This window comes from Gouania willdenowi, chromosome 14, assembly GCF_900634775.1.
Source record: "Gouania willdenowi chromosome 14, fGouWil2.1, whole genome shotgun sequence".
Classification (NCBI taxonomy): Eukaryota; Metazoa; Chordata; class Actinopteri; order Blenniiformes; family Gobiesocidae; genus Gouania; species Gouania willdenowi.
The window spans coordinates 18,268,685-18,296,595 of record NC_041057.1 but is presented as its reverse complement, the minus strand read 5'-3'; the positions used below and the strand labels follow the sequence as shown (position 1 = coordinate 18,296,595).

The 27,911-nt window shown below is 37.3% G+C and overlaps 4 protein-coding genes across 6 annotated transcripts; 2 read left to right on the top strand and 2 right to left on the bottom strand.

Moving 5' to 3' along the window:
- Position 1: 1 nt before the first annotated feature.
- On the bottom strand, positions 2 to 7,866 carry ppme1 (protein phosphatase methylesterase 1). Its single transcript, XM_028466605.1, has 14 exons — positions 7,600 to 7,866; positions 6,315 to 6,408; positions 6,079 to 6,171; positions 5,895 to 5,952; positions 5,119 to 5,170; positions 4,206 to 4,360; positions 2,979 to 3,069; positions 2,847 to 2,912; positions 2,636 to 2,765; positions 2,419 to 2,548; positions 2,292 to 2,336; positions 1,357 to 1,421; positions 435 to 502; positions 2 to 351 (listed from the first exon to the last, which is right to left on the bottom strand). Exons 1-14 carry the CDS (start codon positions 7,683 to 7,685, stop codon positions 348 to 350), a joined length of 1,137 nt encoding a protein of 378 aa, XP_028322406.1. The 5' UTR covers positions 7,686 to 7,866; the 3' UTR covers positions 2 to 347.
- Positions 7,867 to 10,444: 2,578 nt separating this feature from the next.
- Positions 10,445 to 14,156, top strand: LOC114475904 (mitochondrial uncoupling protein 2-like). 2 transcript variants are annotated; one of them, XM_028467088.1, is made up of 7 exons: positions 10,445 to 10,602; positions 11,112 to 11,245; positions 11,324 to 11,531; positions 11,618 to 11,815; positions 11,904 to 12,005; positions 13,084 to 13,264; positions 13,366 to 13,708. In XM_028467088.1, exons 2-7 carry the CDS (start codon positions 11,120 to 11,122, stop codon positions 13,478 to 13,480), a joined length of 930 nt encoding a protein of 309 aa, XP_028322889.1. In that variant the 5' UTR covers positions 10,445 to 10,602; positions 11,112 to 11,119; the 3' UTR covers positions 13,481 to 13,708. The 2 variants fall into 2 exon arrangements, with proteins under 2 accessions (XP_028322889.1, XP_028322890.1); XM_028467089.1 differs by having other exon boundaries at positions 10,475 to 10,602; positions 11,083 to 11,245; positions 13,366 to 14,156.
- Positions 14,157 to 16,464: 2,308 nt separating this feature from the next.
- ucp2 (uncoupling protein 2) lies at positions 16,465 to 24,846 on the top strand. Of its 2 annotated transcripts, none has more exons than XM_028466447.1 (8): positions 16,465 to 16,592; positions 16,720 to 16,874; positions 17,088 to 17,266; positions 19,249 to 19,462; positions 19,538 to 19,735; positions 21,811 to 21,912; positions 22,009 to 22,189; positions 23,602 to 24,846. In XM_028466447.1, the coding sequence occupies exons 3-8, from the start codon at positions 17,141 to 17,143 to the stop codon at positions 23,648 to 23,650; spliced, it is 870 nt and encodes a 289-aa protein (XP_028322248.1). In that variant the 5' UTR covers positions 16,465 to 16,592; positions 16,720 to 16,874; positions 17,088 to 17,140; the 3' UTR covers positions 23,651 to 24,846. The 2 variants fall into 2 exon arrangements, with proteins under 2 accessions (XP_028322248.1, XP_028322247.1); XM_028466446.1 differs by lacking the exon at positions 23,602 to 24,846 and adding an exon at positions 22,276 to 22,475.
- On the bottom strand, positions 22,363 to 27,077 carry LOC114475543 (dnaJ homolog subfamily B member 13). The gene is made up of 8 exons (XM_028466445.1): positions 26,883 to 27,077; positions 26,710 to 26,813; positions 24,837 to 24,998; positions 24,612 to 24,760; positions 24,411 to 24,524; positions 23,679 to 23,792; positions 23,484 to 23,560; positions 22,363 to 22,650 (listed from the first exon to the last, which is right to left on the bottom strand). The coding sequence occupies exons 1-8, from the start codon at positions 26,948 to 26,950 to the stop codon at positions 22,491 to 22,493; spliced, it is 948 nt and encodes a 315-aa protein (XP_028322246.1). The 5' UTR covers positions 26,951 to 27,077; the 3' UTR covers positions 22,363 to 22,490.
- Between the last annotated feature and the right edge of the window lie 834 nt (positions 27,078 to 27,911).

Sequence of the window (27,911 nt, the reverse complement as noted above, 5' to 3'; positions counted from 1 at the left end):
CTTTTTTTTTTTTTTTTTTACTTTGTTATATTATATAATTTTATTACATTTTGTTGTACTTTTTTTTTAGATTTCATGCAATTAATTTTTTCACATTGTATTTTTTTATATTTTGTTCGTCTTTGTGTGACAATTTGAGCAGCATGCCCCATTCTTATTTGGTTTCTCCTCTAATCTCTTCCTTTCAAAATCATCATGGGCTTATACCATAATATCTGGTTTCCTTTGGAAAAAGAAAGAAATAATAATAATAATAATAATAATAGCTTTTATCTGCTGTTAATTGGACAGTGACGTTGATGAATCTTGTAACTTGTCTTTTACAGCTGCTGTCAAGACTTTGACAATTAGCTGCAGGACAAAAAAAAAAGACTGAAATTAATTAGAAAGAAAATGTAGAAAATCTAACCTGAGTCTCAGTGACATGGACTTACCAGAGGTATCCCTCCTTAAAATCTGTGAATTTGTGCCGGACCATAAAAGTTGCTAGAGCGTCTGCTACCTGCACAGGATACCAAAAAATAACATTTGATGATGAAGTTATCAGACAACAACATTATAAACAGTATTGGGGTCAATTATAATTGTAATAGCGTACTTTAAAATTATGGTGTAATTATAACTAATTATAATTGAAAAAAATCATAATTGAATTTGTAACTGGTATTGAAATTCTATAGAAACTATATTTTCATTAAACATGAAACTGGGGAACCATGTTACCGTTCTATGGCTTACACACACATAAGTAGTAAACAATAAATTAAATATGTTTCATATCAAGTTTTCCCACTACCTGTCAATTCTCTTTAAGCATAATTTTATCATCTCAAAAATAAATAAATAGAAGGTAATACTGACAGAAAAAAAATTCACACATTAATACCAATATTTTCATTATTAGGAACCCCAACAATGTAACCAAGAGAAGAGAATCAAATATTGCATGATAGATAATATTTTTTTGGGGTGTATTTTACAGCTGATTTAAGACATTTGTCAAAACAGACACTAATATCATAAGAGATGCTAACAGAAAGCTAACACATGAGGAAGGTTACATTTTATTCATTTCAAGCTCAGTAATTGTGATTAATTAAATTTTAATTTTAGTAATTGACAGCGTAATTCTAATAGTAATTTTAATCATACTTGAGTTGTAATTGAACATGGATAATTGAAGATGTAATTTTAATTGAAAAATGTAATTGACCCCAACCCTTTTTATTACCTTTTTGACTTAAAACAACTATATACATTATATTTCAACTTTATTTTCTATTTTACAAATATACATTTACAGTTCCTTCATAAACCTTTAAAATACAGTGTTTGTTTGAGAGACTGACAGCTTACTTTCTCAGGAGCGTCCTCATGGACAGCATGACCACACTGAGGGAGAACCTGCATCTGAAACTTTCCTGTGAGCAAACACAGCAAAACATGTGTGAATTGAAACACTAACCCCCAATTTCCACTAGATGCGGGTCCGCTGCGTAACGTCTCCGCCACGCCAAGCTGAACTGATAGGTTCACACTTTAGTCTGTGTGTTCATTTCCACCGTGTCCGGTGCGCTACGTAGGTGCTGCGCAGAACTTCTATTTCTGGCAGATGCCTGAGTACGACGCAACAACTCAGCACTAAGCAAATACAGTGAAACAGGAAGTTAAAAACATACTAAACATGACAACATCCGGTTACTTTGCAAAACAAAACACTTTTATTTCATCGTATTATCTCTTCTCTGGCGAGGACAGCAACATCAAAAGGAAAAAATGATATTTTAATACCTTAAAACATGTAACAAACAAAAAAGCTGTGAAACTAAATAATGTAATATATAATTATGTCTGAAAAGTGTTCATGTGTTTGATTGTCACCCCTTTATCACTATTTATTTATCTTTATTAATTTATGTGTCCTTCCCTTTCACTCTCTTTTTAATTTTTTATAATTACATGTGTCTATTAACCACTTAAATGCCCGTCTGTATCTGTACATGTTTGTGAATATTGCTGCACTTTATTATTGTACATGTCATTGTAATTCACTATTTAAAAAAAAGTAAAAAAGTTTATTACACTTCCTTTAACGGCGTTCTTGCGCGATTATGTAAATATTGCGAGAACTCCATGGTCTCGTGACCGTTGTGCACTCGAAACGCAACCGATGGGGATTGCCGGACCACGGAGCAAAACTGGATCGGATCCATGGCGCAGTGGAGACGTAACCAGTGGCAACCCCGTGTAATGGTGTAAGATCCACACAGTCAAATGCTCAACTTTTTTACCTTGCATTTGTCCAATAGTCAAGTCTTTGTCAAGCCGGTCCACTCCTGCACAATGTGACATGTTAGCATTAATATGTGCTCCTAGCTTCATGTGTTCACAGTGGCAACAGCAGAGCATCACACCCACCTGCAAGAAGAAGCAGCTTTGGCACAGAGCAGGAAAGGAAAAGGGCAGACAGACCCCTGAACCAGCCTTCCCAGTACTTTTCCGTCTTTGAGAGCTCCACTCTCCAGGTGAAGATACTTTCCTTTTTGACCTGAAAGTATCACATGTCATCCTTTCTCCATCACACCAACAAAGCAGGAGAGTTTTTAGACACACGGGCTACAAGCAGAGATCAAACCTCTTGGTCGTCTTCCTTCATTTTTTTCTTGTTGGATTCTTCCTCCACTTCTTCCTCCTCCTCCTCCTCCTCTAGAATCCCTTCACCAATGGTGTTAGAGACCCTCGAGCTGCCGCTGGGTTCCTCACATCTGTGGCAAAAAAAATAAAAAAAAATAAATGAGTTTTCTGAAATTAAATTAATGAACTGAAGTCTATGCAGAATGACGTACTTTTTCACCTGGCCCCCCATTGACACCCTTGCTGACTCGATGTTTCTGATCTGTCCACTCTTAACACTGAAACACAGGGATGGACCACATTTAGGGACAACTTACTAACATGAACACACTCAGCTCCCTTACCTCCACTCTATGGCGTTCTCCAGTGATTTAAACGTCTTTGGCCGACTTCTGAGGAAATTCTGCATACTGTTCAAAGCATCCATTGCTGTACCTGAAGGAGAAAACTGGACTTGTTATAACATATAACCATAACTTTATAGTTTACATCTGAGCACAAAATTAACCTCTAGAAATGGGTTAGCGAAGATTTGACTACAAATTGGTTTCAAAGGAAGTTCGGTCAACAAAGACATAATTATTTATTTGAAAGTAAAATATACACAATATACTGTATAAGAGACAATATACACAGCAAATAATCACAACTAAATTTAGTGCTTAATGAAATATTGATGTTTTTTAATCAAATATGACTAAATGAGAGAGGAAAGAAGGGATGTCCCGACACAACTTTTTCACTTTCGATACGATACCGATATTGCAGCCTTGAGTATTAGCGAATACCTATATCGATCTGATACGATATCAGCATGAATCATACATACTTTTATTACTTATTCTGTAGTGTTGAATATTCTAAGAACAGTCAGCAACAGTATGTATGAGAAAAACTGACCCATTTAATATTAACCAATTGTTTACATACATTTTACGAAGAGTCTATAGTTCCAGACCCGGACTTCAGACAAACCTGACTATAGTTGCGGCACTTCCTGTGCGCATGCGCAGTTCTGTCACTGCCGGACCTTTTATACATAAGCATAATGTGGTGTGTAGCCACCGTGTTAGGATGGCCGAGTGGTTTAAGGTGCAAGACTCAAGGATTTTTCCTTCCATTGATGTGGGTTTCAAATCCCACATCTGATATATTTTTTTCATTTTAACATATTTAACACAGCAAATTCCACCTTTAAAAATACATATACAAAAAAAAAGAAACATTTTAGGGTATTTCCTGGGTTAGGGTTAGGGATAGAGTTAAAAGGGCTAAAATAAAGCTGACGGAACTATAGCTAGAAGGACACAGGTCCGGCAGTGACTGAACTACCAGCATTCGGCTTACTGAAGTGCCGGAACTATAGTCAGGATTGTCTGAGGTCCGGGTCCGGACCAATAGCAACATTCTAAATTTTAAGCTTCAACATAATATCTACAGTATTTTACAATTGAATAAATATAATATAATATATATCAGAGAATTTAGATGCAGTCCGATAAACTCATATTCGTTTTCTGGCTGATATCGGACCGACAAACCTAAAAAAAGAACACAATCAGAGAACTTACCCTCCACCACATCAATGACGCAGAGGCCAAGCAGAGAAGGTACGTGGTTAGCACTGGCTGTGTGGACTGCAATGGCCCCTCCCATGCTGTGCCCTACAATCATGATGGGTGGAGGATTTTCACCATACAGAGCCTCCACCACTTTACCAATGTCCCTTTAAGAAAAACAACAGGTATACCCAGATTATTTGGACAGATTTCTGTCATCATGACAGTATTTAATTTAGTGACATTTATTATGTAATTAAACAGTTATTTAAAAAGCAACTTGCACAACCCCTAAATTGTATCTTTTTAACTCATCAACCAAGTTATCATGATGTCATGGTTTGAACAACCAACCACTGCCTTTGTAATAGGGCTGCCACAATAAGCTTTAGTCCCAAGTCGATTTTATGATGATCCTTGGGTGCAGATTCGATTTATGTTGCAACTTGGATTTATTAAGTATTTTGATTCAATAGTAACAATTATCGCAATCTTAATTTCGTTATTTTCCTCATCTAAAAACAAAAGCTGAATCATACTTTTTTTAAAAACAATATGCGCATCATGGTTCCAAGAAAAACAATGCACATCACTAGTCAGTCAGTCGCCCTGACATTTATTTACTGAACATGAACGTGCACTACACTACATATAGCAGTAACTTATGACCGCATATGCAGACATGAATTAAAAAAAAAAAAATAGATATTGTGGAGAAATATCGATTTTTAATGTCAAAAAAAAAAGAAGTGATATATCGTAACTCAAGTCTTTTCCCACCCCTACTTTGCAACACACTGCTTTCTTATGTCTGTGATGCAGATATATATATATATATAAAAAATCACTCACTTTGGCAACCAGAAAAAAAGACAAGGACCCGTTTAGATGAGTATTATATTACCGCAGTTCTTACATGACTCACCTGGCCATTGTGTCTGCAGAGAGATCCCCAGGATCTTTCACTTTGGTGTCACCTAAAACAGTCAACAATGGTTAGATAGTTGAATAAAAGACTGAAAAAAATGTGTCATAAAATGCAAAAGACAGTATCAATATACCGACATTTTACCCGTACGTAGCGCCCCTCATTGGCCGGTTTAAGTAACGTGACGGGTCACGTGACTAAGACGCGACGTACTTGTACTTCTGTTTGCTATTAATACATAGATTCTTAAAGTACGTTATGGACATACTACGTATTTATGAATTGTTGTAATCCTCATTGGCCAGTACTTCTGTTTGCTATTATTACATAGATTCCTAAACTACGTTTACGGACGAACTAACCCTTACCCTAAACTACGTCACGGACTAACTAACCCTAACCCTAAACTACGTCACGGACTAACTAACCCTAACCCTAAACTACGTCACGGACTAACTAACCCTAAACTACGTCACGGACTAACTAACCCTAGCCCTAACCTTCTGAAGTGGATTTGAATTTCTTGCCACCGTAAATTCGTATGTGTATCGCTTGTTCAACCATTTTTGTCCGTATGGAATGGTCACATGACTAACGTCATCGGCCACGTACGAATAGCACCGGGGGTTGTCCGTACGTCTACGTACGGTTAGCCACTTCCAATGCAAAACGTCAGCTCAAGTACCAATGATGGGATTTGCTAATCCATCAGCAACAAATGAGACAACATATTTAGTAATAATATGATACTAAATATGGAATCTGATATTTACCATGAGCTCGAAGGTCCATAGCAACCACTCTACAGTTGATCCTGTTGAAAATAACAGCCTGCAGAGCCACATTTGGAAAACAGTATCACTTTGCAGCACATGGATTTTCTATTGTCATGCTTTGAACTTCTCAAACCTAAAAAAAACTTAACTTTACTGGTGCATCAAAGCTAATAATGCTTACAGTGAACACGGCCCAGGAAAGTGCAGAGTGTCCTCCTCCATGAAGCAGAAGCAGGACAGGACCATGGGAGCCACTGCAGTAAATCCTGAACAGGTTCAGGGTAGTCAAAGAAATCCAGACCTCTGCTGTATGCATGTATATACAAGTTCAAAGATACTATAACTTACTAAACTACATGAACACATGACCTAAAATTAACTTGTCATGTTATTGGTCTGAACTCTCCTCAAGGATATATCTTTGCCATTCTCACTTTCCACCTCCACATCCTCCATGGTCTCAAAGTATTGACTCCAAGACAACGGGGAGAAGTCTCTCTTTCTTCCAGGTCTGTAAAGGAAGAAAAACAAAACACACACAATGGTAATATTAAACAGAACATGACGACTCACTACTTCAGCAACCTTTTAAGCACGAGCCTTAAATGTGTAACCACCTTAAAAACACCCTTAACTAAACGATTAACAATCTTTTTACAACCTTATGGCCTATTTTTATATAAATTCAACTAGAAGTAACACTCGTGAGATTTATTCTGCAGTGTGAATGTCAGTGTATTTGTCAAAATATAAAAGTAAACAGTAAATAGCTCATGTCAGGAAAAATCAGAGGAAAGAAAAATCAAACTGACCATATAGCAAATTGTTTAGATATGAATTTAAATTGTATAAATAACAAAATCAAACTGTCTGTCTGAATCACACTCATCAGCCATTATATTTGGAACGCAAATGGGTGACGTGAAAAGGACTGATTATGCTAATGACACCTGCTATTGAGTGGAATTAATATCCTAAACAAGTAAACAACGTGCCCTTAAAGTTGATATCATGTTAGTATGAGAAAAATAGATAATTATAACATAGAATAATTATTAACAGGGCTGATGATATCCAAAATGATCATGTCTATAAGTGTTGCCACTAGATATTAAACATGGTCGGTACTGTAGCTCAAACGGAGGCATAAGTAAAAGAAAGTTCTGTCAAAAATGCATAAAAAAACAGTTCAATGAGTATTTAAATGAGTTATTTTAACAAAGAGATACACTAGGTGATTACAGTTGCATGAGATTGCTGCATCTATTTAAAAATGGGCTTATTGTTGTGTTGTGAACCATCCATCACCTCTGATCACATCATAATACATGGCATTCTTAGGAAATACTTCATATGTTCTACAAAGTAATACATTTCAGTAATCTATGAATGGGGCCATAAACAAAAACACAACAGACATGGTTTTAAAGCAGTTCATGCGCATTACAATGAGTGCATGAGCCTGAGGGGTCAGTCAGGGTCTGGAACTGACAGCTGACACACCTGATGTAGAACTCCTGCACTTCAGGACACATTTTAACATTTAACACATGATATCACATGTTCTACTGTGTGACAACACTCTTACCTAAATATTACATACACGTCAATGGGTTTTAAGCGTGAAAAGCACAGGAATGATAACTTTACTGGAGGCGATAGTGGCACCTAAAGCAAGCACTTTCTGAAGATGCTAACTTACCCCATCCTGGGTTTGGAGCTCGACTGGAGTCCTCCAGCTAAAGGAGGTCTGGAGCCCAGCAGGTTGAGGTGCAGCTGCTTCTCCATGTGTGATAAAGGGACCCGTGTCTCTGTCAGGAACGCTGTAACACTAGCAGCCCTCTGAGTGGCAGCATATGTTAGCCTCTGAAACCTGCAGCGATGTTAGCCTCTCATTGAGTGAAGTGCGTCTGGAGCAGAAGCTATGCTAACATGTAGCACGACTCTTCTTCTACGGCTTTGATTAGCGGCACCCTTTCTTCTTCTGGGTTTTTTTTTTAACTATCCGCGTGGCATTGACCTAAAATGGTTCTGCCCTCTACTGGTTAAAGTAATACATACAACAACAGTCATTCAAAAGCTCTACCACGAACATTACCAGGATTAGACAAGTTTATACTTCTTCCTCCTCCGTTTTGTTGTTATTTCTTGATGTTTGTTTATATTATTATATTTAAAACTGTTTTTAAATGGTAATTTACGTGAAATGAATAAATGAATAAAAATCAACTCAAATCTGCAATAATCAGAAGTTTACAAAAATAAATAAAAATACATCTATTTAAATTAATAATTAGCATTATCAGTATCAATGCATGTAAATCGATTGAGTTAAAAAAGGAAACATTTTGAAAAGTAGTATTAAAATTTTAGAGGATTAAAAAAAATAGGAAATAGGGTGATTTTTCTGTCTGCACCTATCTGGCTGTATTAATGAGCCATTACCATACTTGTCAACCTATACAACTAGTATTGACAAGTACTGTATTTCTAAGTGAATAACTCATTCTCAGTGTGAATTGCATAGGCCTAAATGTAGTCTCCTAAATATTTTAAAAATAAGAAAAAATGTTGCTAAATCAGGCTTTTGTTCCGTTTCATTGCATACGTAAGAAGAATAATTTCAACATGTCACTACAGTACTTGTAAGGAAAGTGGGATGGTCACTGTCTAAGCTTTTTTTTATTTAACCATGTTTAAAGATACACAAAACACTTCTCATTAATAAAATGCATACCTTTTTAGTGATAGTAAAGTGATACAAGTAGGAAATTGCATTTGAAACATTAATTCATAACTTTGTGCACTGGTGAGATGTCATGCTTGAACAGGACGGGGTATCTCCAAATTATTACCACAAAGTTGGGAGCATGAAATTGAATAAAAGAAAACGTTTATTGGATGCTGAAGCTTTCAGAGTCCCTTACCCTGAAACTAAGGGGCTGAGCCCAACTCCTGTAAATGAACCCCACAAAATAATCCTCCCTCCACTAAATTTTACACTTTGAGCTGAACAGCACTGTTTAGTTAATGTTCTTCCCAATTGCCTCCACTTTGTTGTAGTACTGCTAACAGTTGATTGTTGAATATTTAGTAGCTTCTTACACCTGACCTTTGGCACAGTTGGCATCTGATTTGTACAAGTACCGTAGTCTGCATGTCTCGGTGCTTGATTTTCCACCTTTGGACATGGAAGGGATTGGAATTATTTGGATTTCTAAGCAAATACTTTTGGTTTTTATCATATAGGAAGTTTCAGTCTGTTCTTTACTCTTTTCTTATCCAGTTATTTGACAAAGGTGAGAGTTGGCACCTCTTACTGTTGACAATGTGAGGAGTTACGATGACACACGCCGCTGCGCTCCAATAGTCTTTGGTGACGCAGCGCTGTCTATGAATAGCATGGGTGTTGCTTATTAATAGAATAACCGTGTCGATCTGTTTTGCAGCTTCGTGGAATTCAAAGTTCACGGTGAACCCAGCCGCTGGGTTGGGAGTGTGGGGGCCGCTGGCAGCTGGACCAGTTAGTTGTTTACTTGTCTGACTCTTAGAGGTAGAGGATGAGAGAGGAGGCTTGTTTTTTTTTTAGCACGGTACATTTATTGGCAGAAGCAGTGATGAAACAATTGGAATGTTTTCAGTGGATGAAATGTAGGTTAATTTAATGAGATTATACGTTGTCTTGTTTGGCTTTAGTTGCTTTTACAGTTTTAATAAAAACGTTAGGAGTGTGTTTGCAATTTAAGAGAAAAAATAATGTAAGTTGTTCATTTTAGTTCATATGTGAATTAAAAACTACAGTAGAGTTGTGGACATGGATGACGTGTGTGCACAGTCAACAGCGTGACTGGACTTGCACATTCTGGTGGCCTAAAGCAGAGCCGTCACGTGAATGTTGGAGGTATGTTCACGCAGAAATGGAGCCCTCCATTCCGTCATGTCCTCTTTAACACTTTCCACCATCCAGTTTCCTTTGCTGGGTGCTGCCGGTGTTTTATGTAACAAGGCGTCTGGTCTGAGTGATTGCATTCAGATGCGCCGTGTGTGTGCATCCACCCACCATAGTTCAACGTATGGATTGGCTGAGCAGAACGGTGGTTCCGTCACTGGGAACATTTTGTAACTTTTACTACTGGCAGGGAGGAGGGATGAGGGGATTGTTCAGAATGCTGCACCACTTTTCAATTTTGTCGATGCAGTGCAGTCACTGCTGATGAAAACACCTCTTTCACTTTTATGATTCATTGCCTTTATCCACTGATGAGAAAGCGTATATGCCTATTTTGAAATATAAATGCTAGTAATGTTATGTAGATATCAAACAAAGTTGTAAACCAATTAAGCAAAAACTTTCACATCCTTCACATTTGGTAATATATTTCCCTACATTCTTAGAGTTTAGACTGTAGGTTGTGTGGCAGACGTCCATTGGGACACACCAGTAACATATCAATGAGTGCTCAGATGTCCCAGGACTTAATGTTAACTTGGGGCTGGTAAACAAGGGATTCACATAACACTCGGTTCAACTTGGTAGGCTGCCTCGGGGTCATGTGCGTCAAGTGCCTATAAATTGAGCGTCTTCCTCGACAGAAGACAAGTGAGCACACAGCTTGGAACAAGCACATGTTTTGGATGAACAAACTAATGGAGAGAGATTGTATTTTTCCTTTTGTGGATTTAAAAATGTACTGAAGAAAACCAGGTAAATTTAAACAAGAACACAAATTATTTTATTTATTTATGTATTCATTTATGTGTTTTTAATGTAATTGGTATTTCCTATACACGCAGATTAAAACATGGGACATCTGTGATATATTTTCATATTTTGTATCCAACTTAAACCAAGAATTTTACTAACAAATGATCAAAGTACACAGTGTTCTTTGGTTAGAATAATTACTTCAGTGAGCTGTTGTGAGCTGCAGGTTCACCTAAAAGATAGTTCCATGACAGCAATAAAAGTCTCTTAAAGACACAGGAAAGCTGTCAATCAACACTATTGCATTTCACCTAAATATCATAAACACTTTAGATATTATTGAAATATCAAAAATGATCAAACTAAAATATATACAGTACTGTATATATGTTAATGTTTCATGTGCTCTCATTTTAGTTAAATTCAGCATTGACGTATATGTTGTAGGTGTTAATGTACTTGAATGTTCTTGTCAAATAGTGATAAAAGCTTTCCATTCATCTCATCAGCAGTAGAAATGGTTGGCATGAAACCCGAACACGTCGCGCCCTCTGCCACAGTTAAGTTCTTTGGCGCAGGCACAGCCGCCTGCATTGCTGACCTCCTCACCTTTCCACTAGATACCGCCAAAGTCCGACTGCAGGTAAGAGACGTTTTAAAATTCACATTTACTGTAGTTGTACGCTATTACAAAGCCTAAAAATGTCCTCCTGATGCCCAGATACAGGGAGAGGGTCAGAAAGTTGAAGGACCAAGTGCTCCGAGGTACCGAGGTGTGTTTGGAACCATCACGACAATAGTGCGCACAGAAGGACCCCGGAGCCTGTACAATGGCCTGGTAGCTGGACTCCAAAGGCAGATGAGCTTCGGCTCGGTCCGCATTGGTCTCTACGACTCCATGAAACAGTTCTACACCCGAGGCACTGAGAGTGAGTGTTTAAACATCCTTCATGTTACGTAAAGGGCACAGCTGTCTTCCTTTTGCTACAATGTGATCAACACAATTGCTGCACAGGTGCGGGGGTCGTCACTCGGCTCATGGCGGGCTGCACCACAGGGGCCATGGCTGTGGCTATTGCTCAACCAACAGATGTGGTGAAAGTGCGTTTCCAGGCTCAGGTACGAATGGCTGATGGTGAGAGGAGATATAATAGCACTTTGGATGCTTACAAGACCATTGCCCGGCAAGAGGGAGTTCGTGGCCTTTGGAAAGGTATTATCCTACATTTTTCATTGAAGACATATATTCAAAAGAAATGACCTGCAACTCATTAAAGAGGTTGGTTTTCTTTCTCTTTCAGGCTGCATGCCAAACATCACCCGCAATGCTATTGTAAACTGTTCAGAACTGGTGACCTACGACCTGATCAAAGAACTCATCCTCAATTATGACTTGATGACAGGTAAAGTTATTGCCTTTGTTTGTCTGACTTGTTTGCCTTGTGTTTTTCATCTCTCCCAACTCTCACTGCTGCCCTGTCTCCAGATCACAGAAACACGTAGGCCTATGGTTACTTGTTCAGTGCATGCCGAGGCAAGCTATCGCTATTGGCCCAGAATCGCTGTTCCGAACCAACCGCGGGGCCGTGTTTTCATGTTTCCGAACAACAAACATCCCAACACATGAGATAAAATATCAATGAAATATCAATATACCGACATTCTATTCGTACGCAACGCCCCTATTTGGCCAGTTTAGGTCACGTGATAGGTCAGTCACATTGGCCAGTTTAGGTTGTGTGACTAAGGCTAAACCTTTCTCTAAACCTTACCATGAACCTTACCCTAACCCTAAACCTAATCCTAACCCTAAAAATTGTTGCAATGTTGGGTTATAACAAAACCCTAATCCTAACCTTAAGACGCTACGTATGTGTACTTGGGTAACTGTACCATTAGCACCGGGGGGTTGTCTGTACGGCAACCATACAAATAGACACTTTCTTTTATTAAATACTGCAATATCGGCATGTATCGGTATCGGCCAATACTATGCAACAGGGTATCTGCATCAGCATTGGGACAAAAAAAGGGTACCGGAACAACAATAGTCGAAAGTATTTAAAATATTTTGACAAAATCTTAACCAAAGAACAACATTATGCCATGGGAGGTTACATTACATTTTGGAGGGAATGCGGGTTAATATTCTGATTCTGGATACCTTGGTTCGTAACGACCAATCTTTATGAAATGACTCAGTTTTGTGGGGTTCGTTCTTCGGTTACCACACCGAGTTTCTTCCGGATGGAAAAAATAAAAAATGGGTCTGCGCCTACATTTGGACCTACTGTATCATTATTAATTGGGATAAACATTCCTTACAAGCCTTTAAGATGTGAATGGTACCATGATCAGGATCACTGTTCCAAATAACTGCCAATATCTGGCAAAGAGGGTATTTGGAACTTGGTGGAGGTTTAGGCTCTCTGATTAATCTTGTTCCATGATGACAGTGAGATCGCTTCTCTTCTCCCTCAGATAATTTGCCGTGCCACTTCACAGCTGCTTTCGGAGCTGGCTTCTGCACAACAGTGGTGGCCTCTCCTGTGGACGTGGTTAAAACACGCTTTATGAACTCAGGACACGGTCAGTACACCAGTGCCATCAGCTGTGCCATCGAGATGCTGAGGAACGAAGGAGCCACAGCTTTCTACAAAGGGTATGCAGACACACACCCACACCCAGAGACATAAGTTCATAATCATACAGTATACACTGAGTATTAATCTGATATTTTTATCCAAACTCTGACTTCTTCAGGTTCATGCCTTCTTTCCTTCGACTTGGATCCTGGAACATTGTGATGTTCGTGACGTATGAACAAATTAAAAGAGGCATGACAAGAGCACAACAATACTGGGAGTCGCCTTTTTGATCACAGCCCAAAAAACTTTCTCTGTTTACGAAATCATCCTCACCTGCACCCTGTTTTGGAGTTGATGAACAAAAGACTGAAGATGTGCAATGAGAAGACAAAGGATCTTCAGGCCAGTGATGATATAACCAGTGGATCTCAAGCTGAAGGAGCTCCGAGGAGGAGTGGTGTAAAGACAAAAAAAAGGTGTAAAGAAGAGGAAAACGGAGAAATGGTGGTGTTGATCAGTTCCATTAGAGCTTCTTAAAATCTTGAATCTGTTGCTGTTCATCTCTGATCTCAGGTAGATTAAAACTTTACTGTTTACATCAAGCAAGTGAGAAAAAATGTGAAAATGTAGGTGTCTAATTGTTAGTATATATATATATATATATATATATATATATATATATATATAGTCAGACTGAGACCCAAACAGAGACTATTTCTACAGTATTTTTTACTTATTCTTTAAATACTGTGGATTGTTTACAATCATCATCATATGCAGTCAGTTGAAAACAACCATGACTGTTCCATTTCTGCCTGTCTCGTGCATTCTGCTTCAATTTATGCAGTTCTATATCTTTCCATATTGTTTACATTATTATGTAGTCATCAAATGTGTGATTTATTGCTGGCCAATAAATTGTGATTACAATCCACTGTACAATTAAAAAAATAGAAAATAATGTAATATATGCATCTTTTTGACTAAAGCTCCATGAATAAAATAATTTGGTGGTTCATTTTTTGGTATCCTTGTTTTTTTGTTTTTCTGTAGATTGTTTGGCAGGGGTGAAGCTGTGGGGGTGGGGTGGAGGTAGGGCGTAGGTCAGGGTAATAAAGACTACTGCTAAAACAAACTCCTGGTAAAACCACATTATTATATTAGACAATAATAAAGTTGAAATAGAGCTGTTTACTGTCAATAGGCAGACTGAATGAGCACCAAATGTTAAGGTTGGCTCTCTTTTGAAATGAAAGTTCAACTTCCCAACTGTAAAACTTTTATTTTTAATAGTTCAGCTGTGCTGGTATAAGCTAATGTTATGTAAGGCTGAAGCTGTGCATAACAACACAAAGGTTGGCCTAGCGATATACAGTGTAATATAGGTAAACAAATAACATAGTATTCAAATACTTTTAACTACACAACACCTCAAAATAGCTAAATAAGAATATAGATTAACAGATAAAACTTTCTCACCTTCTGGAAAAGACTTGTATCAAAGTCATCAAAAATGATGCATTCAGTTTGTTTTTATAGTGCAGACATTATAATCACTAAAGAAAAGAAACACATGAGAGTGTTTGAGAGAATATACTATATGGAACCTATGTTGCTTTAAGGATGTTGAGTTTAATTGGTTTTAATTGATTTTTATTTTACTTATCAGTAAGGATTCAATCAAAAAAAAGGGAGATGCAGTAAGTAGAAGTAGAAGAACAACCTTAAAGTAAAAACAATAATGTACACTTTTGAATTCACTTAAAACAGTAGACAGACGAACTAATGACGTTCTAGTGCTGAGTTAATGGAACATCAGAACCGGAATTTATTTATTAATCCCAGGGGGAAATTGCTTTTGTTACAGCCACTGACAAAAAAAGTCACAAATAAAAGAATAAAACGTTTAACAAAGATGAAAGAAAGAATAAACATTAAATAAGTGTATAATTAAAAAAAAAAGAATGTTAAAAATAAGGATCAGATATGTACACATTAGAGTAGGAAAAGATAAAGTAAGATGATTATTATTATTATTATTATTATTATTATTATTATTGTTATTATTATTATTATTAATAATAATAATAATAATAATAATACAAATATACAAATGATATACAAATATGATAGATATTTACAAAAAGAATACAAAATATACAAATATGATACATGATATAGATATAATAAACAAAGAATAGACCAACAACAACAACAACAACAACAACATGCACTGAGTGAGAAACACTTTCAAATCAACTCCAACCAAAGAAACGCAGAACTATCGTCAAACCAAACTACTGTACAGGAAGTGTGGGAGTCAAACCCACAACCTATTGCACTCACATTGAAAAGATTAATGAAATGAAAAACACAAAACAGAAACACAACAGACCAAAGACCCTAAATCAAACCCACGAAGAACAAAAAAAACTTTTAAAAATCAATATTTTTTATGGGGAAAAAAAAGTCAAAGCTCAGCAGACGATCCAATAACAACCGTAGCTACTCTTTACAATGTGCATGAAACAGCTGCTTCCCAGGATAAGATCTGGACAGCCATATTTAAATACCAAGTGTGTCTACACATGTAGGACAATATCTACCCAAGCATTGAGATATAAGAATGTTTATTTTCCTACTTCTTTCAGCTTTGTAGTCACTGACTCTACAACACCACCTTAATATGAACACGGTAAACACACAATAGTGTAACAATGTTTTTTCTTTTCTTTTCTTCATATGATAAAAGCTCATAATCGCCATGATTTTGACTTCAAATGACAATGCGTTAAGTGATTTTAAAACTATAATGACTGTATCGGTATGACGATACAATCATAACCTGTAGCACCAGAATAAATGAGCTGCTTGTTCTAACCACTCTTTCAACAACATGTGGTACAGGTTTGTAACAAAGCTCTGTGGTGTGACGCTACGTTTTGTGCACACATGGCTCTAATTTGACGTGCTGTGCAATGAGTTCTTGTGTTTTCAGCATGACTCAGCATTGATCAAGGATAACCAAACAAGATAGGCCACTGGGTTAAAATATGTAAAAGAAACATGATTGTATTATCACTAATGTAAATGCAGATTGGTTGACACACACGCACACGCACACACACACACACACACACACACACACACACACACACACACACACACACACACACACACACACACACACACACACACACACACACACAGAGAGCTGTAGTGTATCCATTGGACAAACTGGGAACCAATAAAGACACAATGGGGGTGGTGCCAACAGGAACACGTCCTGCTATGATGTAACAGTATTATAATAGTATTTAAACAGGAGTCTCTCCATACAGTTCACTTTGTGTGGATTTTGGAGCTGGAAGAAGAATTTTATCTTTCATTCATCAAATCAAGGTACAAACTTTATTTAAAAAAAAACAACTTTCCAAGAATTTTTGTTTTCATATAATAATGTTTGTATTGTTACAACTTTTCATACACTTCCAAGACGGTTTAACGTGTTTTTTCTTTTTCTTTGCAGTGTTTGGAGTATGATTTTAAGGGTTGTTGTTTATGAAAAATCTTCTATGGAGAGAAATGAAAAAGGATTTATAGGTGGAAAAAAATTCAGCCGAAGGGATGCCTTTAGAGAATCCTGATCACCAAAGTCCCTGTGTTTAAACCCCTCCTGTAAAGGTAAGGATGGAAATAAGGAACCTGAGCCTGGTGGTGTGGGAATCACACATAAAAGAGTAAATAGATAGGAGTGAATGTGTGTGTACAGTGTCTGTGTGTTAGTCATGGAGATAGATGATACCTACCCACTGGATGCACTGTTTGTACAGTGACTTCATCACTTTCTGAAGCACTTAAATGACAATTTTTATGTTTGTTTGTCTCTTCTATTAGATTACAAAGAAGCCCCATCATCCATTTTGGTGTTTGAAAAGCGATTTTCCAATATGGTTGGATTTGGTCCTGCAGATGTGCCTCCGTCAGCAGCTGTAAAGTTTGTGGGAGCGGGAACAGCCGCATGCATCGCTGACCTGCTGACCTTTCCTTTGGACACCGCCAAAGTGCGGCTGCAGGTAACAATTAAAAAAAAAAAAAATGTTTTTTTTTTTTTTAAAATTAGTGTTCATGTATTTTTTTGTCTGTTAGCGGGATTATATCAAAATTACTGAACATATTAACTAAAGATAGACTTTATGCCATGGAAGATTCCATTAAATGTTGGAGGGGATCAATGTACTGATTATGGACCAGTTTCAAAATTCAAAAAACATCACTATCTCTTATCATTGGCAAAACATTGGTTCCTCAATGACCCCACTGAGTTCCATCCGCATCAGAACCGGATTGCGTATTTCATTGGGATTTTTTGACAAATAAAAAAAACTTCTGATACCCACTCATTTGGACCTGTACTTATTATTCATGGTGTAATTAATTTCTTGTTTTCTTATAATCATCTATTGTGTCATTGTGTGTAAACGGTTTGATGTTAGAGGTCACAGGCCTGAGACGCTGATTGCTTCACAAGGTTCACACTGATATCAGATGATTAGCTGTCTGTCCATCTGTTGCCGTTTGTCTGAGCTGAGGTTTCTGTGGGGGGTGTTTTTATTGTTTAGAAACGTGCCTGATCAATACCCACACAATAGTCACTGTTTTTACATAATACTAAGGACACAAGGCAAACGTGCTGGATTGTCTTGTAGTTAATTTGATCAATGACATTTTGCGCCAACTGTTTCCATTGTCAAATAACATAATGTATATTTGACTTGGTTTTTCAGATTGTATAGGCAAGGCAAATGTATTTGTACAGCGCATTCCATACACAAGGCAATTCAATGTGCTTTACATGATTTAAAAAGTACAAAATAAAACATTTAACAGTTTAAAAATCAATAATCAGCGGTAAAAACATTAAAAATCTCCTTCTCAATCATACGCAGTAGAGAAAAAAAGTGCCTTTAACTTGTATTTCAAAATGTTCACATTAGATGCTGACTTCAGCTCTGCTGGCAGTTTCTTCCTCTTTTTTTGCAGCATAACAACTAAAAGCAGCGTCACCATGTTTGCTGTGAACTCTAAGCTCCACTATCTGACCTGTGTCCATAGATCTGAAAGACCTGCTGACTAACATCTCATACCAGAAATCTCCCTGCTAACCGCTGCCTGCATGTGTAAAATGTAACTTGTCTAACTTGGAATAAACTATACGGAACTACAATTATTTATTTATTCATTTGAGCAGCTTATTACAAACTTATTTTACATAATAACAAAACTAAAACAATTGCGCTCAAAAGGAGCAGGAAGAAGCTCAAACAAACCTACCCCTCATCTCTCGTGCATCTAAATCATCACTACACAAACTTTCAGCGTGTTCTCATGAGTCTATGCTACATTATTACAGTACATTATTAGCAATCGTTTATGGTCGTACAATTAAAGCTATACAAATAACAAAGCACACATCCTACTTTCTGTTTATGGTCATACAAAGTGTTCAAATAAGGATTTATCGTTTATAGTCAGACAAAAATAAACACACCGTACAACAATGAAAAATTAAGAGTATTCTCCTGCATATTTCCTAAAGATTATGTTTTTATACATTCTTTTAAAATGTCCAAGTGTTTTGCTTCTTTTAGTTTATTTATCCAACCCATTCCATAGAGTTATTCCTACTTGGGAGATACACATACTTTTAAGGGAGGTGTGAACGCAATGTTTTCTCATCACAAATTCTCTTCTTAAATTATAATTTCCTTATACTTTTAAACAATTTTTGAATGCTTGCAGGTAGAAGATTATGACTTGCTTTATACATCACAACAAGATTTTTACAGTTATTTAAGCCTTCAATTTTCATTATGTGAGATGTTAAAAACATCGCATTTGTGTTATCCCTAAATCCTACATTATGAAGAATTCTTGAGGCTTAAGTGGACCTAAAATAGTTCAGGCTTTAAAGTGTGAATGATGATGGTGTCACATGAGGCACTATGTTATCGTTGGTAACTTTCACTCTCCCTAAATCTGATTATCACCTGCTCAGATTCAAGGGGAAGCTAAAGGCTCATCAGCAACAGCTAAAAAATCAATGAAGTATCGAGGAGTGTTTGGTACCATCACAACCATGGTTCGCACAGAGGGAGCTCGGAGTCTTTACAGTGGGCTGGTGGCAGGACTGCAGAGGCAGATGAGCTTTGCCTCAGTCCGTATTGGCCTCTATGACTCAGTCAAACAGTTCTACACCAGAGGCTCGGATCGTGAGTATAGACTCCTACTACTATTTGTTTTCCTGGCACACATACGGCCTGTAACCTCTCCTCTCCCTGGTTTAGACGTTGGCATCGGCAGTCGGCTGCTTGCTGGAGGAACCACTGGTGCCATGGCAGTTGCTGTGGCTCAGCCAACAGATGTGGTGAAAGTTCGATTCCAGGCACAGGCCAGATCTCATGGGAACGCCAGACGCTATTGTAGCACCATCGATGCATATAAGACCATCGCTAAAGAAGAAGGCATACGTGGACTCTGGAAAGGTAGCTTTAGTATTCAGGCAACATGTGTCTTAATCTGTGATGGTCAAGTTACTTGGAAATAGTGATTAGTGATGAGTCCTCCAAGGAAATAATCCAGGTACTTTACTGATGATTTATTTTAAAAACTAGGTACTTTAATTACTTTAATTTATATAATTAAGTTACTTTTCAAAAATGTGATTCGCAAAATATTAAATCGTAGACCTCTCAGCCTAATTCTATTCTTTCGGCATGTTTCACATTAAAAATTTAATCAAATGAATTTTTAAATCATGTTTTATTGAATTTTTTTTAAACAATGTGCACATTGCATCAAACAAAAATGAAATTAAATGCAACAGTTTCTGACTCAAAGAAAATTGTTGAAGATTTAAACTTATTTACTGTACATTCCACCAAATTTAGAAAAAAAATAAAACAACTCTTCCTTCTATTAACCTATATTTCTGACTTTCTCTAAGGCAGCTTGATGCCGTTTTTGGCCTGTTTTTTTGCTACGATGCGTTGGAATGATTCGGAGTCTACGATAGAATTTGGCAATACGTCCTCAACAATATAGCCAGCGACGAGCTTGGACAGTTCAGCAGCATTAACTCCCGTCGCTCTTAAATCTATTACTTCTATCAAATCTAATAAATCTTTTGCTCGGTGGAAGTGGATGTTGTAGCATCAGCAAGATCTGAGGCTTTCCTGGGAAGACTTGCTTGGTTCTTGCTCAGATTTGAGGTGGAATTAATCGATGTAAATACATGTTTTCTTCCCGCGCAGAGTGCACAGCGGACGCTAATGTTTTTATCGCGTTTTACAGAGTTAAACTCTCTCGCGCCCCATTTTTGTGTGTGTTTCTCAGTGCCCAATCCTTTCACAGGCCTGATCCTTTCGGATCCTTTAAAAGCATGCGCGTAGACTACGTCTTTTCCTTCACTCGCAATCTTTACGACAGAGCTCCTGGAACGAGATGTTTGAATGTAAACCGACCATATGACGTTTGTTAAATATTTTAATAGTACACATTTAAATACGTGACTGTTTTTGTTGTGTTTTTAATTGTTCATTTTAAAAAAAAAAGACCAAAATACCACGGCAAGACAATATGTACAAAAACGGACCAAAACACAATAATCACGCATTGGATTTTATATAGCTGATGGAGAAGAGGCTGCCATACTGTGCCATTGACCACAATCAACACTCACTCACACACTACATACTTTTATTGATGATCTTGATTGATTTTACTGATGATTTCTAAATGTTCTTATTTATTTTAAGCTGTTGAATGTTTCCTATTGCACTTTTTGATCATGTAAAGCACATTGAGTTGCCTTGTGTATGAAATGCGCTATACAAATAAATTTGCCTTGCCTTGCCTTCATACTAGGCAATGTGGGTGAAGTGCCTTGCCCAAGGACACAATGACAGATACCACTGGAGCAACTGTCCCCCCCACTGTGGCACCTAGAATTCTCAGTTGGTCTCCCATCCAACTACTAACCAGACCTGCTTAGCTTCCGAGATCTAACGAGATCGGGCAATGACAGGCTGGTATGGCCACAATACACAACATTGACAATCAAAAACAGAAAATAAAATAAAAACCAAAATAAATCGGAATTCACTCAAAACATAAATTTCTAATTCTTCTTAAATAGCAGGGTTACAGCCTTTTTAATAAAACACAAACTGCCGTAAAATAGGTCGACCGGATGTAGACGAGTTTTGCGCATGCGTTGAAAAAATCCAAATTGCTCAGGCCCGCGAAATGATTAGACACTGACAGTGTTGTTTACCAAAGATGTCATTAGCTTAGAGAGGCTACGCTACGGTGGGTGACTGGGTTATAATGCGCTATATAACACGAAACGCCCAACAAGCAGTAGCGAGACGGTTTCATTTAGTAACGCAGCCTACTTGCGGGAAAATAACCGTAATCTAATTATTATTTATTCAATTATAATCCCTTACTTCACTCAATAATTGGGAAAAGTAATCAGATTACAGTAATGTGTTGTACTACCTATCATTGGTCTTAATGCCGTTCTTTCCTCTGATTTTAAAGCTTATATGACTTACAGGTACAGCTCCAAACATCACACGGAATGCCATAGTGAACTGCACAGAGCTGGTGACATATGATTTCATTAAGGACGCCCTCATTAGGTCAACTCCTCTCACAGGTGAAATGCCGGCCATTGTGCATCAGAAGTGACGGTTTCAAGCTGAAAACCTTAATAGCTTATGACCCTCGGGGTTGTTCCCTATGTGCTCCACAGACAATCTGCCCTGCCACTTTGTCTCAGCCTTTGGCGCAGGCTTATGCACAACAGTGATCGCTTCTCCTGTCGATGTGGTCAAGACAAGATATATGAACTCCGCTCATGGCCAGTACGCCAGTGTCCTCAACTGTGCAACTGCCATGATGACCAAAGAGGGGCCGCGTGCCTTTTATAAAGGGTAAGCACTGATAAGGAGAGCCATTCTGAAGTCATTACTAAGTGACTCACTGTTTTATTTTTTATATATATTTTGTTTCCTTTTAGATTCATGCCTTCTTTCCTACGACTTGGCTCCTGGAATGTTGTGATGTTTGTAACATACGAGCAGCTAAAGCGAGCCCTGATGGCAGCGAATCACAGCGGATCGGCTTTATTTTAAATCGGTTGTTTTAAAACTACGAATATTGCTAATGTGAAGGAAATTTTAACTACTTGAACTCGTTATTAATTGAATTCCCTATCAATTATTCCTATTGGGATCAATCTTTGGAAGACAGAGCTAGTTTGATCAGATGTTTCTTCTCTGCGGAGAGCTTCTCTGGGAACTGGATGTCAAAACTAATGATGAGGTTTCCTCTTTGTGAAGGATCCTGAGACAGTGGCATTCCCTCTGCTGTCACTACTTTTCTGTACGCAGGGCTGATTAACAGACAAACACAAGAAAGAATAAAACACCATGGATTATTACGTTGTTGTGAACTCTTCTATCTTCTAAATGAAAACAGAAAAATAAAAAAAAAACTGACGTGTTATCACGTTATCAATGTTCAATTATGATTACAGTGACCAGCATTTTTTCCAATTACATTTAAAACTATAATTATGATTTTTCTTCTGAAGGTTCATTACAATTACGTTCTCAGTTACTGAAGTTCCAATTCAATAATTACAGTTACTGAGCCTTTAATAAATAAACCCATAAAACGTAACCTTCCACTTGTGTTAGCTTTCTGTTAGCATCTTTAATGATAAGCGGTCAGTTTGACCATTAAATCAGCTGTAAAATACACTAAAAAATAGTATATATTATCTAATTTGTTTGTCATCTCTTTGTTGCCTTGTTAGGCTTCCTAATCAAAGAAAATATTGGTATTAATATTTTTAGTGTGGGGGTCGGAGCCTTTTTTCTCTTTCGGTAAACCCCTCAATTTAATCTTTATATGTACTGTATATATACTGTATATATATACATATAAAGATTAAATGATACTCAGTAATAGAACTAAGTAATAGAACTCTAACATGGTTCCCCAGTTTTGCTTTTTAACAAAATTGTAGTTTTTATAGAAGTTTCAAGCCAATTACAATTAAAAGTCAACAATTACCTGAACTCAATGATGATTACAGCAACAGCAACCGATGTTTTCAATTACAGTTACAATTATAATCACGCCATAATTGTATCTAATTATAAATGATGCGATTACAATTATAACTGACCCCAACCCTGCTTCATAATTAAATACACTTACTGTGCAATTTCATTGATGGGTATGTTGAGCTGCCTGTCATCTAGTGTTGGTACAACCACACAGAAACCAGTCAAGGCCTGTGTGTGTGTGTGTGTGTGTGTGAGAGAGAGAGAGGCAGAAGTCAGTGCTTATTATGCTTGAACCCAAATGTTCAGGTGGAACCATAGATCACAGTCTGTACAACACTGTACTCACCATTTCCAGGGAGATTTTGACGTTGTAGAGAAGATCATCGTGAAGTCTGGTGAACAAAGGGTGACTCTTCTGTTTTACTATAAACACTATATCACCAGGGATGCTATTTACCCCCTAAAGGTAGAATATAACAAAGAATAGAAAGAGTGTGAGTTGATTTGATTGGATTTAATGGCGGTGAAACTAAACATTTATGTTGCAGTGCATGAAATAGCATAACTGCGCAAAAATAAACACTTAAAGTAGTTTTGGAATTAAAGAACACTTTTCTTTATCGTGTTTCATGGCGTGAAATTTTGAAACATCTAAATGTCCTCAAAGACATTTAGTGCAATATAAATTCAACAAAATGGGACACAACATACTCTGCCTATACGATCAAAACAATACATTTTCCCTGCCTTGAACAATCCTTTAAAACTCGAGAAAAATAATGTAAATGGATATCAGCTTTAGTTTTTTTTTTCTTATAAATCGCTGTACTGTATTGCATTCATTATTATATTAAAAAAATTGTAAACATTATAAATTTCAAATATGGACAGTGGGTCAAAACGGAGTGCTTGCGGGCCAACTTTGGCCTGTGAGCCCCAAATTGGACGGCCCTGATTTATACCATATAATATCAAGCATAAAGTCGATTTTTTGGGGGGAATATTTGGAACATATTCAATTAAAACTATTGTGACTAATTTTGATTTTCTTAAAATGTTTGATAAAAGTCTTGTTCACCTGGTCTCCCTCTTTGCTAAATATAATTTGCGTGCCTTCTTTCCATCCAGGCTTTACATCGACAGTCAGTATCTTATCTTTGATGGTTGATGAGCGTCCATCTTCATTCATCACCTGTAAAACAAAAACAAAAAATGCCTTTGAAAGATTGACCGAATGCTTGAATCCAAATTCCACAGAAAGATAAGCGTGTACTCCTACCCTGCGACATATCTTCATTTTTTTGGTGCATCCGTGAAAAAGATCCTCCAGTGACAGAGAAAGGTCCCTCTCTATTGGCGGGTACTGTTTTTTCACAACACCTGCTTGCAGGCCACCAAACTGAAGCAGTAAATCATTTGTGTAGAAGTCTAGACACGATACAAGATGATTAATCATTTTTAAAAGGCACCTACGTTTCATGCTTTTTCATCCTGTTTCTCTCACCAGCAAATGGGTTGTCGCCTCCAAAAAACTGCCTGAAAGTTTTGTCTGGATTTCCGTGATATATATATTTTGATGACCAAGCACCACTGTGACCATACTCGACTGGAATACCGCTTTTTAGTCCCTCCTCACCAAACTTGTCATAGGTTGCCTTTTTCTGAGCTGAATAAAAAAAGGTACAGATTGTCTTAGAGCCACACTGCTGGTAAGTATTGTCAGAAATGTCATAAACATTGTTGAATTGTTGATAAAAGACATTTTGGATCATTTGTATTTTGTTCATGCAACATAAAAAATATTGCTTTTTTTCTCTTCAGATTATAACGTTGATCAAATCACATAACATGCTTTGCTTTAAGATTAGAAAACTAAAGTCCTACTGTAAAAAGGTGTGATTGATCATGGAACCTTTACTAAATACTAACATCTGTCACATGATTCTTCTTCTGCTTCTCGACAAAGGCGGTCACATTCTTTTTTCTCCCTCTCTTCCCATCCTGATCCTTCCCTGCTGCTGCTTTTGTTTTGTCTGGTCTCGTGACTCTAATGGCGCGTTCACACCAAACGCGTTGAAAGCGGCAGATTTACATTCACAATATATGGTATATGCACTTCTCGGGAGCGTCCGAGGTCCCGCTGTGGGTCCCACGCCTCCTGTGCGCCGCGTTTTGAAGGTTTTCGCGCGGGAGATCCAAAACTGGAATAATGGAATTGATCAGTTAGTCTCTCAATGCAATCGACCAGATCTTTTCGACAAAAAGAACAGGGAATGGTGAAGCCGCATGTCCAAGCGGGACGTTTGTCATGCACTGGACCCTTGATCAATGCAGAGAGACACAGCAAAGAAGGCTATTTGAAAATTGGACATAGCCTGTATCAAAAACACATGCTGATCTCCTCTTTGGCTCCCATAGCCAGCTTTAAGGTTGTCTCATTGTTATCACCAGGAAGTTTGAGCAGACAGAGGTTTTTTCCTAGTTTAACACTGTCTACTCCAATAGGGAATTTAGTTTCAAACTGACCTCTCCTCCTGTTTTAGTCCCACCTTTCATCTAAATATGTGGGCGCCAGCTGGTGTGTTGATGTGTGTCTTTCCAACTACTGAGTTAAACTCCTCAATCTGTTTTTAAACTGTACCTGGTGAATAAAATCCTTTCTGATTCTGATTGATTGTATTTATCTTTGTGAGTTTGAATCCTTGAAAGTAAATCAGATTTTAGATGGAGCACGAGGGCCCCTCACATGGTTCATGCGGGCTACCTGGGACCCACGGGCACCATGTTGGTGACCACTGGTCCAAATGTGTGGATCAAAGGATGAAACTGTGGTAATGGAAGAATCAAACCTGACATAACTGAGTCAAATTTCATAAAAATCAGTCAATCATAAACCAAGATTAAGATGGGGTTCTTTTTCTCTCCAAAATGTCAAACTGATCCATAATCCTACGGTGGCTGGGAAGTGTCAGGTGAATGCATTTCCAGAAACGAACACGAATGAAAACCGGCCACAACGGAAGTGTTTCCGACGGACCGGTATTACAGACGGACACGTTTCTGGCGGAACAGAGAAAGGATAGTCTTATATTTTTCACATCAGGCTATCATATCATAATACTGCTCCGTCGGAAACACTTCCGTTGCAGATACACTTCCGTTGTGGCCATTTTGCATTTGTGTTCGTTTCTGTAAATGCATTCACCTGACACTTCCCGGCCACCGTAATAATCAGTGTATTGATCCAGATCCCCTCGAATATTTAATGGTATTTCCCAATCGTAAAGTCTGTCTTTAGGTTACATTTTGTCAACATCGCCTAAACACTTTTATGTAATCATGCTCACATATATTGTTTTTTTAATTCTTTTACTTACGGTCGCTTAAAACATCGTAAGCTTCACCAAGCTGAATGAATATCTCGGAGCTTCCAGGTTCTCTGTTGCGGCTCGGGTGGTACTTCAACGCAAGGCGTCGATATCTTAAACAAAGTTGCACATTATGATCCTTTAACATCTGTTCTGTTTTAGTTTTGTCAAATATTACTCACGCCTTTTTAATGTCTGCATCTGTGGCATTTCTGTTTACTTCCAGCCTCTCGTAGTATTCATTATTCATGGTGTGAAACTGAAAAGTTAAGACGAGGAACGAGCCATTGGCCAGCTCGAGCTGTTGTTAGTTTCCATGGTGATGACGTCTTGGGAAATCTCTCGCGAGATTTGCTAAACTAAATCACGTTGATACCAGGCCCAGCCCCCTGCCTCGCAAAAAAACAAAAACAAAAACAAAAACAAGTTAAAATTACAATATGTAGATAAGGTTATTGCAGAAGTTTTATCGTTCAAAATGTAGTTAGTTATATTTGTTTATTAATGGCTCAACATTGAAATTTACAGGTAAATTTCAGAAGGTGTACATGCTTTTATGACATTAATGTGTGAATGATTAAAAACATAATTTCCCTCAATGGACTGACAGAGTTATAGAAGCAAAGTAACTATATATAAAATTGTAGCACAGTAAGAACACATATAGAACATTAGGCCTATGTGGAAATGAAAGCTTGTGTGTAAATATTATTAAGGGTGGAGCGTAATTTTCTGCTAAAAGATATTGCGATAATAAATTGTTGTAAAATATTAATTTGATGGCACGGATTGCAAGATTGTTATAACATAATTAAATAATCTCATGAGATGTGGTTTTAATTTTATACTAGCATGAACTTTCAGGCATGCTAATCCGATATAAGATGTGTTAATGTTGATAAGTATGTGTGGGTCAAATTAAACATAGTTTATATATTTTTTGTATAACTATATTTTCACAAGATATAATTAATTTTGTTCATTAACATCAAATGGTGTTGGATGTGTCGGTATAGGAATAATTGATATGATTGCACAAAATGTATTAAATATCCAATGCCTGAAAAAAAAAAAAAATACAAATAAAAAAAAAATCTGTTTTTGCATCTGTTTGCAGCACTTTAGATAGAAAAATTGTCCTTTTTATTATTTTTCTTTTATTCCTATTGAGTTTAAAAGGTTATTCATTTAGATTATTTTAAAAGTGAATG